Consider the following 16317-nt stretch of genomic DNA (forward strand, 5'->3'; position numbering starts at 1 on the left):
TAGTTCATCTAGTTCAAAGCTCACAGCAACACTTTTTGCTTCACAGTTTCTCCAGTCTTGAGGGAAGAAACACCTTCTCGGCCCTAATGATAGCAATAATGATCATCATCATCATCCTCATCAAACAAATTCGCTGCCATTGAGTCAATGCGGACTCATAGCAACCGTTCAGGAGAGGCTAGAACTACCCCCTGTGAGCTTCCAAGACTTTATGGGAGTTAACCCTGTCTTCCCTCCTCGGAGCAGCTGGTGGTTTCAACAGCCACGTCTCTCTGAGGTCCGGGGGAAGGAGGAGGCCGCCTGCTCCTGTAAAGATTTACAGTCTTGGAAACCCTGTGTCGGTTCACTATGTGCCAGAAATGATCAGTGAGTTTAGTCTCTGTGAGGTCAGCCTAGCGTTTTACAGGTGTTCTTTTACTGTATGCTCCCAGCAACCCTGAAAATAAGTTCGATTGTAATATTAAATAAAATGACAGTAATATCTAAGTACCGGCATTTATGGGGTGCAATCACTATCTCAATATTATGAAAAACTTAGCTCTCTAGACTCCACTTTGGTCACCGTTATCTCCATCAGTTAGTAGCAGTGCATCACTTGCCTCGTGCTTCGGTTGCCGCTGGGCTTCTTTGCGGTAAAGAATATAAAATCAATTAGGCTTTTTAAGCTTCTGATAAGAATTCAAAAACCTTAGATGCTTTATTTCACACATTTATTTTAGGTAGAGAGAGAAAACACTTATGCACAGACAGACTCGGTAAATGCAAGTGTACAGAACACTGCCATCATGCAGTTGTGACTTCTAACCTTCCTGTACGACTTAGAGAAAGAGACAAGCAGCTCCTTTCTGTAAATGTTCACGTCTTTGTTATTTCAATTTAAAATTTCATTTTTTCCTCCTCTGCTAATGGATCTAACTTTATACCAGTGAGATAACTTCTTGGTGTGAGTGTTTCTGTAACAAACATGCAGTTTTATAAGAGAATTTTTTAAAACACTGCATGAAAAAATACATGTAACTATGTGCTGAAGTATCAGTGGGAAGGGGTAGAAAGAAGTCTCCGTGGCTTTGGATCGATGGATAGCCAGAAGGATTTTTATTTTCCTCCAGCCATAAAACATACAACTATTCCGATTGGCCAACTTTCTAGTACTGGTTTTGATATTTTATATAACTCCTGGTAAACAATTAACATAACGATTGAAGCTAATCTTTCTGCCAGTTGTAGGTGTAAAGGGTGATATTTTTGGATTCACATATTTCTTAGTGTTTGGGAAGATTGTTAAGGTAAAAAACAAAACAAAAAATTCCCAATCCTAATAAATTTTCATAGCATCAGAACTGTTTTAATGAAGGGTCAAAGGAGTGAGACACTTGAGCCTGCTTTAAAGTTAAGGTTTTCTGATTTGGTCTGGTTTTAGAACCACTGATTCTGTTTTACAGTTTTCAGAAACAAATCCGTGTGCCTGGACAATTTTTAAACCATCGTTTCTTCAGTGCCTAGCATTGCTAAGCAGTTAGTATTGGCTAACCCATTTTATTTGTTCTACCTGAGCGTCGCCTCCTACCATTTTGAGTTCGGCGAAGAAACCTCTCTTCTGATGGTTTTCTTTTCTTTTCGTTTCCCAGGAATCAGAGAATAATAAATTATGTTCCCTCTATTCGTTCCGAAATACCTCTACCTCACCACATAAGCCTGACGACGGGAGTCGGGACCGCGAGACAATGACCAGTGTTACTTTTGGAACCCCGGAACGCCGCAAAGGGAGTCTCGCCGATGTGGTGGACACCCTGAAGCAGAAGAAGCTGGAGGAAATGACTCGCACGGAACAGGAGGGTACGTGCGGACTTCACTGCGGGGCGTTTTCTCCCCTAGGGATTCCAGGCCTTAAAAAATAAAAAAGAAGAGTGGGGCTTTAAGGACCAGAGAAGTGCATAATTGGCACTAGCTAGAAAAAGTTTATTCAGAGGTTACCATGGTGATGGCAGATTGTGATCCATTCGAAGTGTTAAGCAGATAGCTATGTTTTTCTGAAACTTGGTGCATTTTATTTGCTTCTTTGGATAAGAAATCAAGGCTTTATACTGATTGTAAGCATCATGGGAATTGTCCCAAAGAACAACTTTATTTTTCATTTATTTTCCTCTGTTTCCTTTGGGTTCATAACGTTTTCTTATACTAATATCTTGTCTGTAGAAGCAAAATACAAAATTATTTCCCTCATTTCTGTAACTGTTTTTATTGTTTTACCTTTAAACTTTGTGGAACTGAGAATTGAAGATTTTTAATATGGCAAGGCTAAATGCCAAAGGAGGACAGGGTGACTGTGCCTGGTGACATCCACGGCAGCACGTCACATTCCCTCTACTTTCTGCACAAGAGTTGCCTAGGGATGCCCCCATCCTGAAACACAAAAACGAAGGAAGACTCATTATTGACATGTTAAAGTAAGTCATGTCTTAAGTGACTGATAAACTCTGTGTGTGTGTGTTTGCCTAGAGTAACATATAGATTTTAAGCTATACAGTACAGAGTAACCAATTCTTGGGGCTTTATCACTAATATTGTAAGTGAAATTTAGACCTCTTCGACACTGTAGGGGAATGGAAATTTGATATAGATTATTTTCATGTAGTGCAATCTTATTCCTTTAAGAGCTCAAAATTCTTAAAGGGCTCAAAATTCACATTATGTTTTTGGAGGTGTCTTTTAAAACACATCTATTCTTTCCTTTTAATCTGATAATATAGAACAAAATGTAAACAGATTTGATGGCTCAGGACCTGATGTGGTAAACTCAAAATTCAGACTCACTGCCATCGAGTTGATTCTGCTTGACAGCAACCTTATAGGACCAGATAAAAATTCCTTTGTGAATTTCCAAAATTCCAACTCTTTATGGGAGTAGACAGCCCCATCTTTCATTTGTGGAGGTCCTGATGGTTTCAAATTGCTGGCCTTGTGGTTAGCAGCCCATGTCCCGGGCTCCTAGTCTACCAACTATATAACCCTGGTACATTTTTCAACTTCTTCCAACCATGAACTTTTACATTTGGTATGGTACAAATGCCTCTCTTGATAACTCAAAATTTTTGAAAACTAATTATAATAATTAATATAAAAGTCTCTTAAAACTGTACAACTATACATTTAGATGCTATGATTAGTATATTATAAATGTCATTTCTTTTACTGTGCTATAATGAAATGATGCCCTAAGAGATCTTTGAGATGATTAGGGCTATTTAGCTTTATGATCATTTCCTTGTAATTACTAAACTTAGGAGTTCTTGTATATAATTATCTATCTATATCTATTTATCTCACTCTCTAGCTCTCTACCTACATCACTTGCTATCTACCTACATATCTATATATGTATCTGTATCCATTTCCATATCCATATCTGTATATATCTATATCTATATGAACCCTGGTGGTGTAGTGGCTAAGTGTTGGGCTGCTAACATCAGGGTCAACAATTGACAATCACCAGCTCTGGAAGAAAGATGAGGCTTTCTACTCCCATAACAAGTTACAGTCTTGGAAATCCAAAGAGGCAGTTCTTCCTTGTCCCAGAAGGTCACTGTGATTCAGAATTGACTCCATGGCAATGAGTCTATGACCTATGTATACACACATACACATACACACAATGGCAGTGAGTCAATGACATACACACACACAATGGCAGTGAGTCAATAACCTATGTATACATATATGCACACATATACAATGGCAGTGAGTCAATAACCTATGTATATATATGTGTGTACATATATACAATGGCAGTGAGTCAATGACATATATACACATAATGGCAGTGAGTCCGTGACACACACACACACACACATATATATACACACACACACAATGGCAATGAGTCAATGACACACACATACACTCACACATGCACACACACATATGCATGCACACACATATATATAATGGCAGTGAGTCAATGACCTTTGTGTATATATATGTATATGCATATGTATATGTATATATATACAATGGCAGTGAGTCAATGACCTTTGTGAATATATGTGTACATGTATGTATATATATACACAATGACAGTGAGTCAATGACACACACACACATATATATATACACAATGGCAGTGAGTCAATGACATGCGTATGCTATGTTGATGTTAGGTGCTATCAAAATGGTTGACTCATAGTGATCCTATACATAATAGAATGAACAGTTCTGCATAGTCCTATTGAGGATGTTCCTGTGCTTGAGTCCATTGTTGCAACAACTGTGTCAATGAATCTCATACATCTTATAAAAATGTATGTATGTACACATGTATATATACACATGTATAAATACACACATATACCTTTATTATACAAATACAAAAATATATATCACAGATGCACTCCTGGCACACACATATATTTTTGATATATATGTATTTCTTCTTTGGTGTGTACGTCTTTTTCCTTTTATATCCGGTCATGCTGCTACCTAGTACTTTGTTGCAAACACTTTCTAATGTGCTTCTTTCAATCATACAGAGCCTAAAGTCAGATGATTCTATTCTGGACCATATGGGAAATGTGTTTCTAGTGTTCCGAGCAAGTTGCTGAGAGAGTTGCTGATGGGCAACATGCACAGTCCTTGGTGCTTGGACATTGTGTGGACTCTTCGGGTGGCGTAGGGACCTTATTTTGTTTGGTTTTGGCTATGATCTCAACCTTCCTAATGCCATGACCCTTTAGTATAGTTCCTCATGTTGTGGTAACCCCCCAACCATAAAATTAATTTCTTTGCTATTTCATCACTGTCATTTTGCTACTGTTATGAATCGGTGACCCCTGTGAAAGTGTCATTTGATCCCCAAAGGGGTCATGATGACTCACAGGTTGAGAACTGCTGATCTAGAATAACTGAGGCTGCCAGGTCAATGATCTCTTAGTGAGTTGGATTGCTAGATAAAATTTAATTGTGATTCACACTAAAAATATCATTTCAGTCCTATAAGTACATTGTTTTCTAAATACTTTAGAGGGTGCATAGTGTAAACATTGGTTTGTGATTTCCCTCCCTACCCACACCCTATCTCTTTCTGAACTAGTAGGGAATTTAAAGCTCTAAATTTGAAAGTGGTATATGAGCTTATGGAAATTGAATTAAGGGCTATTCTATTTTGTCCATGAACTTTTTGAAGCCTTGTAGTGGTCAGTTAGGAGCTCTGGTTATGCAACTGTTAAGTGCTTGGCTGGCTGTTAACTGAAACATTGGCGGTTTGAACCTACCCAGAACCTCCAGAAGAGATAGATATGGTAGCCTTGAAAACCCTATGGGACAGTTCTATTGTTTCACTTGGAGTTTTTATGAGTTAAAATTGACCTGGCGGCTTCTAATAATAACAAAGTTATTTTATTTCTGAAAGTAATGGTTACTCATAGTTTTATAGAAAAACCAGGAATTGATAGTTTCCGATATTTCCTCTTCATTATGCAGATATCGTTAGCGTTATATATTTTATACAGGGCGACTCTTACAAGATAAGACTACTCGCTTGAGTTCTTTACTACAATATTCCTACTAGCAAATAATTTTTAAAACCTGTCTTACAGAATTTTGATTGTATGCTATAGTACATGCATTTTAGACATCATTAATAAGGACTTTTTAATTAATGTCCATACTAAATATAATTTGAAGTGAAAAGAAGCATATTCATGATAGGTACAGATTCCATATAATATATGAGAAAACTATAACTCAAAATGTTTGGACAAACTAAAAATAGGAACTTAAACCCAACTCCCCAAGATAAAATTGAGTAGATTCTGCTTTTTAAGTTCAGATGATCTAACCAAGCCCCTTAGATGCAGAGGTCATTGTTAACAGAAATTCAAATAGTAGTCAATAAGGGACGGGGCGGGGCGGGGGGAGGCGCTTGAGCTTCAGTTGACAGAGCGCAATGGGGTCAGCATAGTGAATGTTATTGTTGTTAGGTGCTGTTGAGTGGGTTCTTACTCACAGTGGCCCTAGGGACAACACAGTGAAACACGTCCCAGTCAGTCCTGGGCAATCCTCACAACTGTTGCTAGGTCTGAGTCCAGGGTTGCAGTCACTATGTCATCCAGCTAGGTGAAAAATATTTCTAATTCTGGATTCTCTACCAAGCACAGTGTTTTCCTTTAGAAACCAGCTTCTCTTAGTTTATAAGCTTCAAGGAAACTTCTTTCATACATGAACAGCTATGACTACTAGGCAGTTGGTCATGATATAAACCATAAATTGGTCCTTGTAATTCTTTCTCATTGATCTGCATTCTATATAGAATAAGCTCAATCCCTCCTCCATATGACTTTAAAGACAATTATCAGGTCATCTTTGATCTTCTTTTCTCTAGCTTAATATCACTAATTCCTTCAACCTTTCCTCTTATTAAGGAATCTTGTGTCTGTCATCGTGCCAGTTGTTCTTCTCTGTGCTGCATTGCTTTTAAGTATAGTAATTCTGAATGCAACCTAATGCCAAAGGTGCGTTCTACTGAGCAAAGGGTTCAACAGAGCTACTACTTATCGCGTGCTACATGCTATGCTATTAATGGCCACTGAAATAGAGTGGCAACTTGGAGGTCAGAGTCCCACGAAGAATAACACAGCATCGGGATGGGAGGAAGACTTCTTAACAACCTGTGATAGGCAGATAACACAATCTTACTTGTTGAAAGTGAGGAAACTTTGAACCACTTCATGGTGGAAATCAAAGAATACAACCACACCAAAGACTACAGCCTTCAGTATGGCTTACACCTGACATAATGAAAAGTCTTCACAACTGGACCAATATACAACATCCTGATACACTGAGAAAATGTTGATGCCATCAAGGATTTTATTTCACTTGGATCCACCGTCAACACCCATGGAAACAGTTAAGAAGTCAAAAGACAAATTGTATTATGTAAATAAGAAATATAAGAAAAATTATATTGCATATTAAGAAATGTAAGACATGCATGACCCACCCACTGGCACAGAGTCAACTCCTACTTGTAATGAGCCTGTAGGGCAGAGTAGAACTGTTCTATAAGATTTCTGAGACTATAAATCTTTATGGAAGCAGACTGCTCATCTTTTTTTCTATAGAGTGCCGATGGCTTTGAATCCTTTTGGTTATCAGTCTAATGCTTTACCCCGTGTTCTTTACACCCCTTTGACAAATACAAAATGAACTCTAATGTATGATAAACACCATGATAACTCTACTGGTAAAGTGTTATGGAAATTTATAAGGTAGACATTGCTCCTGTATAGGAAAGCATAGTAAAGTTCTATAGGGAAATACGTCTTAGCTACTTTTGGAACATGAAAGGATTTATATTGACAGAAATATGAAGTAGGGCATTCTAGACAGAAGAGCTTTTAAACAACCAACAGTCAGTCTTTAACTTAACATTTGTGAAGATACATATGGGATTTAAGTTTTTCAGTGGTTATGTTCAGATCTTTAAAAAAACTTAGTAGATAATTTTATTGGGGCCTGTTATAGCTCTTAAAACAATCCATACATCCATTTTGTCAAGCACATTTGTACATATGTTGTCATCATCCTTTTCAAAACATTTTCTTTCTACTTGAGTCCTTGGTAGCAGCCCCTCACTTCCCACTCTCTTGAACCCAGATCTTTAATTCTAGGAACTTGACCTTCATATTAAAGGTGACAGAGGAAACATTGGCTATTTTTAGAACAATCAAGTGGTGGATTAGAGCTTTCCTTTTGGGCAGTTAATCTTGCAGCACTGTGTAGGATGGATGTGAGCAGGGAGAGACATTACGTTATATTTTTTTCAGGTTACAGATAAGTTTTTTCAGGTTACTGAAGTAAGGCTGTAGAAATGAGAAAAGAGGGAGGCCATATGGAAAATTATTTAAGACATAGAATTGTTCAGACTTGATCTTTAAGTGTGGAGACAGAGAGAGGAGTGGTTCAAAAGTAGGTTAGAACTTTTAAACTTTTGGTAATAAGAGGGTAGTGATACAAATAATTTTTTGTAAAAGTTGAGGGACATGCTTGGAGATGAGTCCAATGAAGAGTTCTATTTTGTAATTCTAACCTTGATAGACTGAAGATGTGCCTTAATTTGAATTGTCAGAATAGTATAATGGGATAAGAGAAATATTTTTAAAAGACCATTAAAAAGATTTAGATAAGCTTCATATTATGTACTCATTATATGCTAGGTCATAAAAAGTATAACAGTGAAACTCATATTTCCTGCCTTTGGTCCTTTGAAGCTTCAGGTCCATCTCCTCATTTGGGACACCTCCTATCCAATGGATTCCTCACTTCACCCTCATTTTTGTTTCCTGGTTTGAGGACCTTATGATTAGCTTGATTGACAGACTTTTGTAATTGACATAGACCCCTGGTGGTGGTATATTACATTACTTGTTGGGCTGCTAACTGTAAGGTCAGTAGTTCCAATCTACTAGATGTTCAATACAAAAATGAGACTGTCTGCTCCTTTAAAGATTTCTAGCCTTGGAAACACTTTATAGGGTATTATGAGTTCACACTGATTCAATGGCAGTTGATTGGTTTATGGTCATTCTTCTCCAGGCAAATGGTTCGACTCTTTTTAAGACTACTTTTCCTCTCATTTCCTTGTATATCTAGGAATTTATTTATAAAATTTTATTTATTATTCTTTATTTGAAAACAAAACAAAAACTCTGCACATAATAATGGAAAAATAATTCCCTGACAGAATTTTTGATCAACCAATTTATTGCCTAGGGTTTAATTTGTCATATCTTCTAGAAATGTGCTCTGAGAACAGCAATTTAATTGGCTTGTCACAATACGAATGAACAAATGTCATCTGTCAAAAGTGCCCCTAGAAAATGAGGCTTCCAGGAAAAACAGCTTCTGTTTTCTAGTACATTTAACCTTGATTTAGTTCAACAGAGCAAGATGCATGGGTAGATGCATAGACAGAGGATAAAATGAATGAACACCAGAATTTGCCTTATGAAATCTGCTGAGAATTGTTTGTAGTCTGTGCAGAAAGACTTTGTTAGATACAGGCTCATGTGCTTCCAAGCCAAAAATGCTGTAGCTGTGACCGTGTGGTGCGTTTTAGTTATCCTCGTGTCACCCGCACTGTTGCCAGTGTAGCTGGGCTCTCACATAAACGACAGTTGTCAGAAAATGAAGACTTTATAAAGGACTTCTATATCTAAATAAATATATTTAATCAGAGAGTCCTTTGGCTTCTGAAAATAAGTTGTCTAATGAGAATTTCATTTGAGCAGCTGTGACTGAGGAGGTCAACAGGCATTGCCTAGGAGAATATGGCCCAGCTGGTTAAATCTGGTTGTTGTCGTGATTTAAATGGTCAAGTGCTGCTTGTAATCCAGGACCGTCTGTTTGTAAAGGGAAGAGTGAGTGCTTCAGCATAATGTACAGCTGTTTTGATCTATCTTTAATAACAGCTTCAGCTACTATCATGTCTGTATATCATAGTACTAAGTGGGTGATCTTACACTCAGTGAACTGGTTTGGGTCGGGTTCTGGAGTCCATGGGAGATTTCAGGGGAAAGGATCGATGATAAAAATCTTAACTATGACCTAGTAAAAACTTTCTCTTTGACTCTTTTAAAAGATTAATTCTTAGGTCATACTTATGGGGACCAGGCGGGAGTAAGAATGATTGTTGTTAGGTAGAACTATTAGATAAGCTGTCCTAGAGGCTATCAACTTTTTGTGCACTATGCAGGGTTTAGGTACAAATCCATAGACTGCGTATTGATCAGAAATTAGAGCAGTGATCCAGTGGAATTGTGTACTTCAAGTTATGATGCTCATGAGACTATGTGAATTCATTTTACTTTTCATGCAGAGAAAGGGCAGGGGTATTTGAGTTTTGGATTCCTACAGGGCTAAGCTTTTCAATAGATTCTGCAGCTGTTTCTAAGCAAAAGCACGTGTTTATGTGTATATCTGATGGATTATTATCATTATTCACATCTCTACACAATCTATTTGGGCTCAGACATATATTTTTACTGAAGGATATTTCATTGAGCATATATGTTGGTGTCTGTAGCTCATCGGGGAGCTTCTGCTGCACCGAAGGAGGAATGGAGTGTAGTTTAAATAAGGAGAAAACTCGTTTTTGACAGCCATGCTTTTAGGTGAACTAGAGCCAGGTTTGACTCTGAGTCCCACTATCTAGAGAGGTGGAGTAGCATACTGAATAAGAGCCTGAACCGCTAGTCAGCATTTACCAGGTGGACGGCATAGTGTACATTAGTTAATCATTCTGTGCCTCCGTTTTTGCAAACCAAAAATGAGCATCATTGTAGTGCTAACTTCAAAAGCTTATTATGAGGATCAAGAGTTACTTACTTCAACAGAAGCATTTAGAACATTGCAACCACATAATGCTAAGCACTCAGTAACGTTAGCTAACATCATTTCCCAGCTGTAGAACCTTGAAGAAATGGCTTTTTTTTTTTTTTTTGTATATCAATTCCCTCACCTGTAACTCTGGAAAAAGATAAATAATACCCATCTTTCAGCATTTCTTTGATAATTTTATATCTATCTATCTATATATATATTACATCACATTAAAAAAATAGTAAGCCCATTGCTTCTGCCTCATAGCGATTCTCCAGTTGATTCTGACTGATAATGACCCCTAGAGTCAGAGTAGACTTGCCCCATCAGGTTTCCACAGCTGTTTACTGTGGAGCATCTGGTAGATTTGAACCCCAGTCTCTCAGTTAGAAGCCAAATGCTTAATCACCACGCCACCAGAGCTTGTCATAGACTCTAAACTATAATTAATATTTTTCTTGCTATTGTTACTATGAGACTTCAAAAAGTTCATGAAAAAATTATTAAAATATAATGGAAGTTTTCCAGAAACTTTTCAAGCCCCTCTATATTATGACTGTTTTTTAATTATTATTTGAAAACATTTTTAAAAGAGAAATATCATAGGAATTTCATCCTGTACCACAGACAGCATGATGGGAAATGTCCCATGGCTCTAGGAGAGTTAGCTTTTGGCAGCAATGATATTCTTGTGTTCTGGAAAAACTATTCAGTTTAACTCTCCATTTGAGCCTTTTGGAAAAGCTGATACTAAAGTTTCCCCACTGGAAGCCAATCTTCCTTGCTGAGAAGTACGTGGTCTGTGATGTTGTCAGTGAGAGGTTGGTCAAGCCTGGGATGAGGTTTATAGGTAGTATCCAGTTAAGAGCAATGTGTTTTCGCTAAAGTAAAAAGCTATTAACCTGTGCCCCCCACCCCCGCCCCCAAAAAGCTCAACACTCATACCTTGCTAGAATAGCAAATTAATCTTTTAAGGAAAATTTATGGATGTTCGGTTTTTATCACTGTTGAGAGTGAAAGTTATATTGATGAAGAAGTTAGAATAGTCCCATTCCAAATCCTTTCTTTATGTTCCTCATTCCTGGGAGAAATTGAAAGACTTTCTGAGTTTTTCCTTAAGAAATACATTAAGTATTCATTACAAAACCTCCAGAATTATTATTTCAAGTTAGTTGAAAGTTTCAAATCGTTTAAATGCTGAAGTTGCCCAAGACCACTCATCCATTTGGTGAAGAAGCAATCAGGTATTCATAGCAATATTGATGCAACTTTATTTGAATTCATTTTTCTTCTCTTTGAAGTAATGTTTTTCCTCAGTGGTATTTCTATCTTACGCATGTTTTAAAGAATCTGTATCAGAGTCATAGAAAATACAAGTATGAGATATTTAAAATGAAGAGATTTTCTGGAAGGATTGTACAATGACATTTACAGATCATAATGAGGAACTAATGCTCTGGTTTTAAAATTTTCTAAAGCTAATTTATTTCAATGTATTTTAGCATTAAGTTTATTAAGTATATTCCCATTCTGTGGGAGCAAATCTTTTATATAACTCCCCCTCAAAGATATAATATTTCAGAATCCTGTGAACCCTAAGCATTCTGGGAAAACTGGTTATTTTAATTTGCTATCGTTTCGCAACTCCTATTTATATTCTTGGCAACATACCTTTTTCTTAACTTTATCTTGTGTGTCTCTGCCTTGAAAGGACATCGCTTCATATTTTTTAGGCCTGTCCTAGATCTCTGATTTAAAAAAAAATAATTTTATTGGGGGCTATTACAGCTCTTACCACAATCCCTCCATCCATGGTGTCAAGCACATCTGTACATAGGTTGCCATCATCATTATCTTTAAAAATCATTTTATTGGGGGCTCTTAGAATATCTCAAAATTTAAAAGTAATTTCTTCAGGCTCTTTCTCCGAAAACGTTGGAAATAGATAACTGATGGTCGGACTTCCCTGTACTGACCTGGGAAGCAAGAAGGTGATCTGCAGGCATCTTATTGCTTGGAAATAGGAGGCTGCTGTCTGACGATTTGATAAGTCGGAACTTCATCTGATATTTAAACCTGTTGTTTGAGTGGAACATTAGCATTTTATATTTTTCCCATTGGTAATTTATTATATTGATTTTTCTAGGATTTTTTCTTTGATATTCAAAAAGGAATAGGAATCCGTTTTTTATACATTGCAAGGAGACTTTAAATAATTTGGGGAAGTTGGAGTTAAAAGATAATGGGATTTTTCCAGGAACTTTTTTCAGGCCCTTCGTATGTACATGAAATCGAAGTGAAAAAGAAATTAAAGGGAGCAAAAGGAAACAAAAGGAAGCAATGAAACATTGTTTATTATGTAATTACATATGTGCATATGAGTGCAGCCACATGTGTGCACATTACCCTTATATAAAGAAGCCAGGCAAACTAATAAAATAATTTCATGTCACTTCACTACCAATGTAATAAACATTACTGGTATCTGTTTTCTTCACCTGCCCATTCTCTTTGTTTTTTTAACTAGAGATTACTATTGTTAGAACTTTGGGGTTTATCACGATCTTCTTTTCTCGTTTTACAATAGGGTTTTTTTCGTGTGCCTCTAAATAATATATCATTTAGCTGTGCTTTAGACAGTAATAAAAATCATGTCACACTGTCCATTTCTGACTTGCTTTAATACTCATAATTACAGCTTCAGATCAGTTTTACTATAGGTAGAGTTCACTTTCAACTTTTGTTCAAGATTCCACGGAGTGTCTCACCTCAGTGTATTCTCCTGTCTGTTCTTCTTTCTCTGGATCTTGGGAGTATTGTCAATTTTCCACCACAAACAATGAGGATAAAAATATTCTTGTATCAGGCTATTGTTGATAATGTGTTTCTTTTTATGGGTGTATCCCTAGGGATGGAATTATTATTGTCAATTTTGCATTTTTTTACTTTGCTGGGAAGTATAAGACAAAGAGGTTGCTATTCCTGCTGCTGTACACACACACACACACACACACACATGCAAACACACATATTGCAACCCTTGAAAGCTTTTACTTAACTGTGTCTATCTTTTTGGCTAAACCTTCCCCAAAATGTCTAGTGCAAGTTTTCTTTTATCACTGATATTTTCAGACACTCACAAAAGTCTTTGATGGACCTTTCACTGCAATTTTCCTTTTGTTGTGTCTTAATAGACTATCTTCAGCCTGTCTTCCAACTACTGTTATTCTCCCATTAGACGATGATTACTAGTTTGTTAGGAAACACACCTTTCCTTTCTATTGATCACCTGTACTGATGTGTCCAGCTCAAGGCATAATTATTGAATTAGAGTAGATCATGATCCAAATCAAGTTCATGATCTTTTCCCCATTACATACCTACTTTAATCTCAAATTTAACCCGTGCTGCCTGACCGTTTACATTGAAATAGCTATTTTTCTAGTCAAGCAGTCGATGGGTGGCTGATAATTATGAACTCTGTCCTCAAAATGTGTGATTTGCTCATTCTTTCAGGTGTTCACTTAGATTTTATGACACGCTTGTCCCGAGTCTTGTAACTTACTGGGTAAATGCATACCCATTGCCATTGAGTCCATTCCAACTCATAGTCACCCTATATAGGGCAGAATGTAACTGCTCCATAGAGTTTTGAAGGCTACAAATCTTTACAGGAGCAGAAAGTCACTTCTTTTTCTGTCAGAGTCACTGGTGAGTTCAAATCACTGATCTTGAGATTCTCAGCCTAGCGTTTCTTAGTAGTATCTCATGTCAGTAAATAACTCATTAAATGATCTAATGACTAGTTTCTTATTTTGTAAAACAGGGAGGTTGGTCTAAAGCATTAAATGGCAGGTTCTAACATCCTGTTGCTTTGATTTTCTTTTATAGAATATGTGTCTAAATTTCAGTCCACTGTCAGCATTTTTGTCTTTCACATTGTTTTCAAACTAAATCCGTCGTGTGAATAAATTCCGTGATTCACTTTCTTTTATATGTTTGAAACTGTGTTTTAGTATTCCAAATATCTTTTTCTGATGTTAGAAGCCTTGTGAAAATAGAGATATAAACTGATATCCAGTTTTAAAGTAGGAAAAGTCATGGTCCAATGAAGTACTTACAGACAACACTCAAACTCACAGCCATTGAGTCAGTGCTGACTCACAGTGACGCTCTGTGGTATCGGAGACAGAAACTCTTTATGGGAGCCAAGTTTTTCTCCCACGGAGCTGCTGGTGGTTTTGAGCTGGTGGCCATGCAGCTCGTAGCCCAATGCATAACCACTACACCCATCAGAGATTATAGACAAAGCAGTCGAAAATTGGCTCAGAAAGTGCTACTGTGTTAGTGGTTTTAGAAGATGGTAAACAGATGATGGTGTTATTAGTATTCAATGATCACTGAAAAGGTAAACATCATTGAAAATGTTGAAAATGTAACTCCACCATTGGACTGGCTATCATAAAGGAGTCCAGGTGGGATACAAAGGTTGGAGTAGATGACTATTAGGATTCCTTTTACCCAAATATACGACATAACAATGATACGCAGAGCTAGCACAGCCTTTTTTTATCTGATGTCATGAGAGTGTAAATATAATTAGGGAGTCATAACTGGCATTAGAAGCCAGATAAATCCACTCAGAATGAAGTAATAGAATATCGGCCATCCACAAGCACTCGGAGTGCAGAAGTTAGAAGCCTGTGGCATGTACATATACAAATATATTTATATATAATGGCAGGGAAATGGATCTATGTACAAATATTTATATGTTAAGTATTAAGGTAGCAGAAGGACATTGGGCCTCTATTCAAGTACTCCCTCAATGCAAAAACACATTGTCGTAATAACCTGGCATTCCTTGATGCTCACCTTCCCCACACAATCACTGAAGACAAAATGGGTGAATAAGCAAATGTGGTGAGGAGAGCTGATGGTGCCAGCTAGCCAAAGATATACAGTCTGGGGTCTTAAAGGCTTGAAGATAAACAAGCAGCCATCTAGCTCAGAAGCAACAAAGCCCACATGGAAGAAGCACACAAGCCTGTGAGATCATGAGGTGTCGATGAAATCAGGTATCAGGCATCTAAGACCCAGAACAAAAAACCATATCAAGGTAAATGAGGGAGAGTGTGGAGTGGAGACCCAAAGCCCATTTGTAGACAATTGGACATCCCCTTACAGAAGGGTCACAAGGAAGAAAAGAGCCAGTCAGGGTGCAGTATAGCAGTGTTCTTTAATGCTTCCTCCCTTCCCCCACTATCATGACCCCCCAATTCTACCTTAAAAATCCAGCTAGACCAGAGTGTGTACACAGGTACAGATAAAGAGCTAGAAACATAGGGAATCCAGGACAGATAACCCCTTTCGGACCAATAATGAGAGTAGCAATACCAGGAGGGGAAGAGAAAGGTGAGCGGAGAATGGAGAAACTGATCACAATAATTTACATATAACTTCCTCCCAGAGGGATGGACAACAGAAACGTTGGTGAAGGGAGACATCGGTCAGTGTAAGACATGAAAAAATAATAATACTTATCAAGGGTTCATGAGGGTGGGAGGGAAAAAATGAGGAGCTGATACCAAGTGCTTAAGTAGAAAGAAAATGTTTTGAGAATGATGGCAACATATGTTCAGATATGCTTGACACAATGGATATATATATGAATTCATATATATATATATATATATATGAATTGTGATGAGAGCTATATGAGCCCCCAGTAAAATGATTTTTTAAAAAGAGAAGCAAAAAACTACACATTACACTGGACAAATGTGCTGCACAAGGCCTCTTTAAAGTGTTGAAGAGCAAAGATTTCACTAAATGCCTGTGACCTAAGCCATAGTGTTTTCAATCACCTTAAATCGATTTGAAAGTTGGGCAGTGAATCAGGAAGCTCTAAGAATGGATGTACCGTATATACTAGAA

At 37.3% G+C, this 16317-nt stretch overlaps 1 protein-coding gene across 4 annotated transcripts in view; it reads left to right on the forward strand.

The window, feature by feature from the left end:
• Positions 1-16317, forward strand: part of SOX6 (SRY-box transcription factor 6) — a 528806-nt gene that overhangs the window by 188213 nt on the left and 324276 nt on the right. For all 4 annotated transcript variants that reach the window (XM_075548430.1, XM_075548432.1, XM_075548431.1 and 1 more), the window contains exon 3: positions 1629-1836. In XM_075548430.1, coding sequence (XP_075404545.1) covers positions 1629-1836 — 208 coding nt within the window. The remainder of the gene's footprint in view (positions 1-1628; positions 1837-16317) is intronic.

The sequence above is a fragment of the Tenrec ecaudatus genome, chromosome 4 (assembly GCF_050624435.1).
Source record: "Tenrec ecaudatus isolate mTenEca1 chromosome 4, mTenEca1.hap1, whole genome shotgun sequence".
Taxonomy (NCBI): Eukaryota; Metazoa; Chordata; class Mammalia; order Afrosoricida; family Tenrecidae; genus Tenrec; species Tenrec ecaudatus.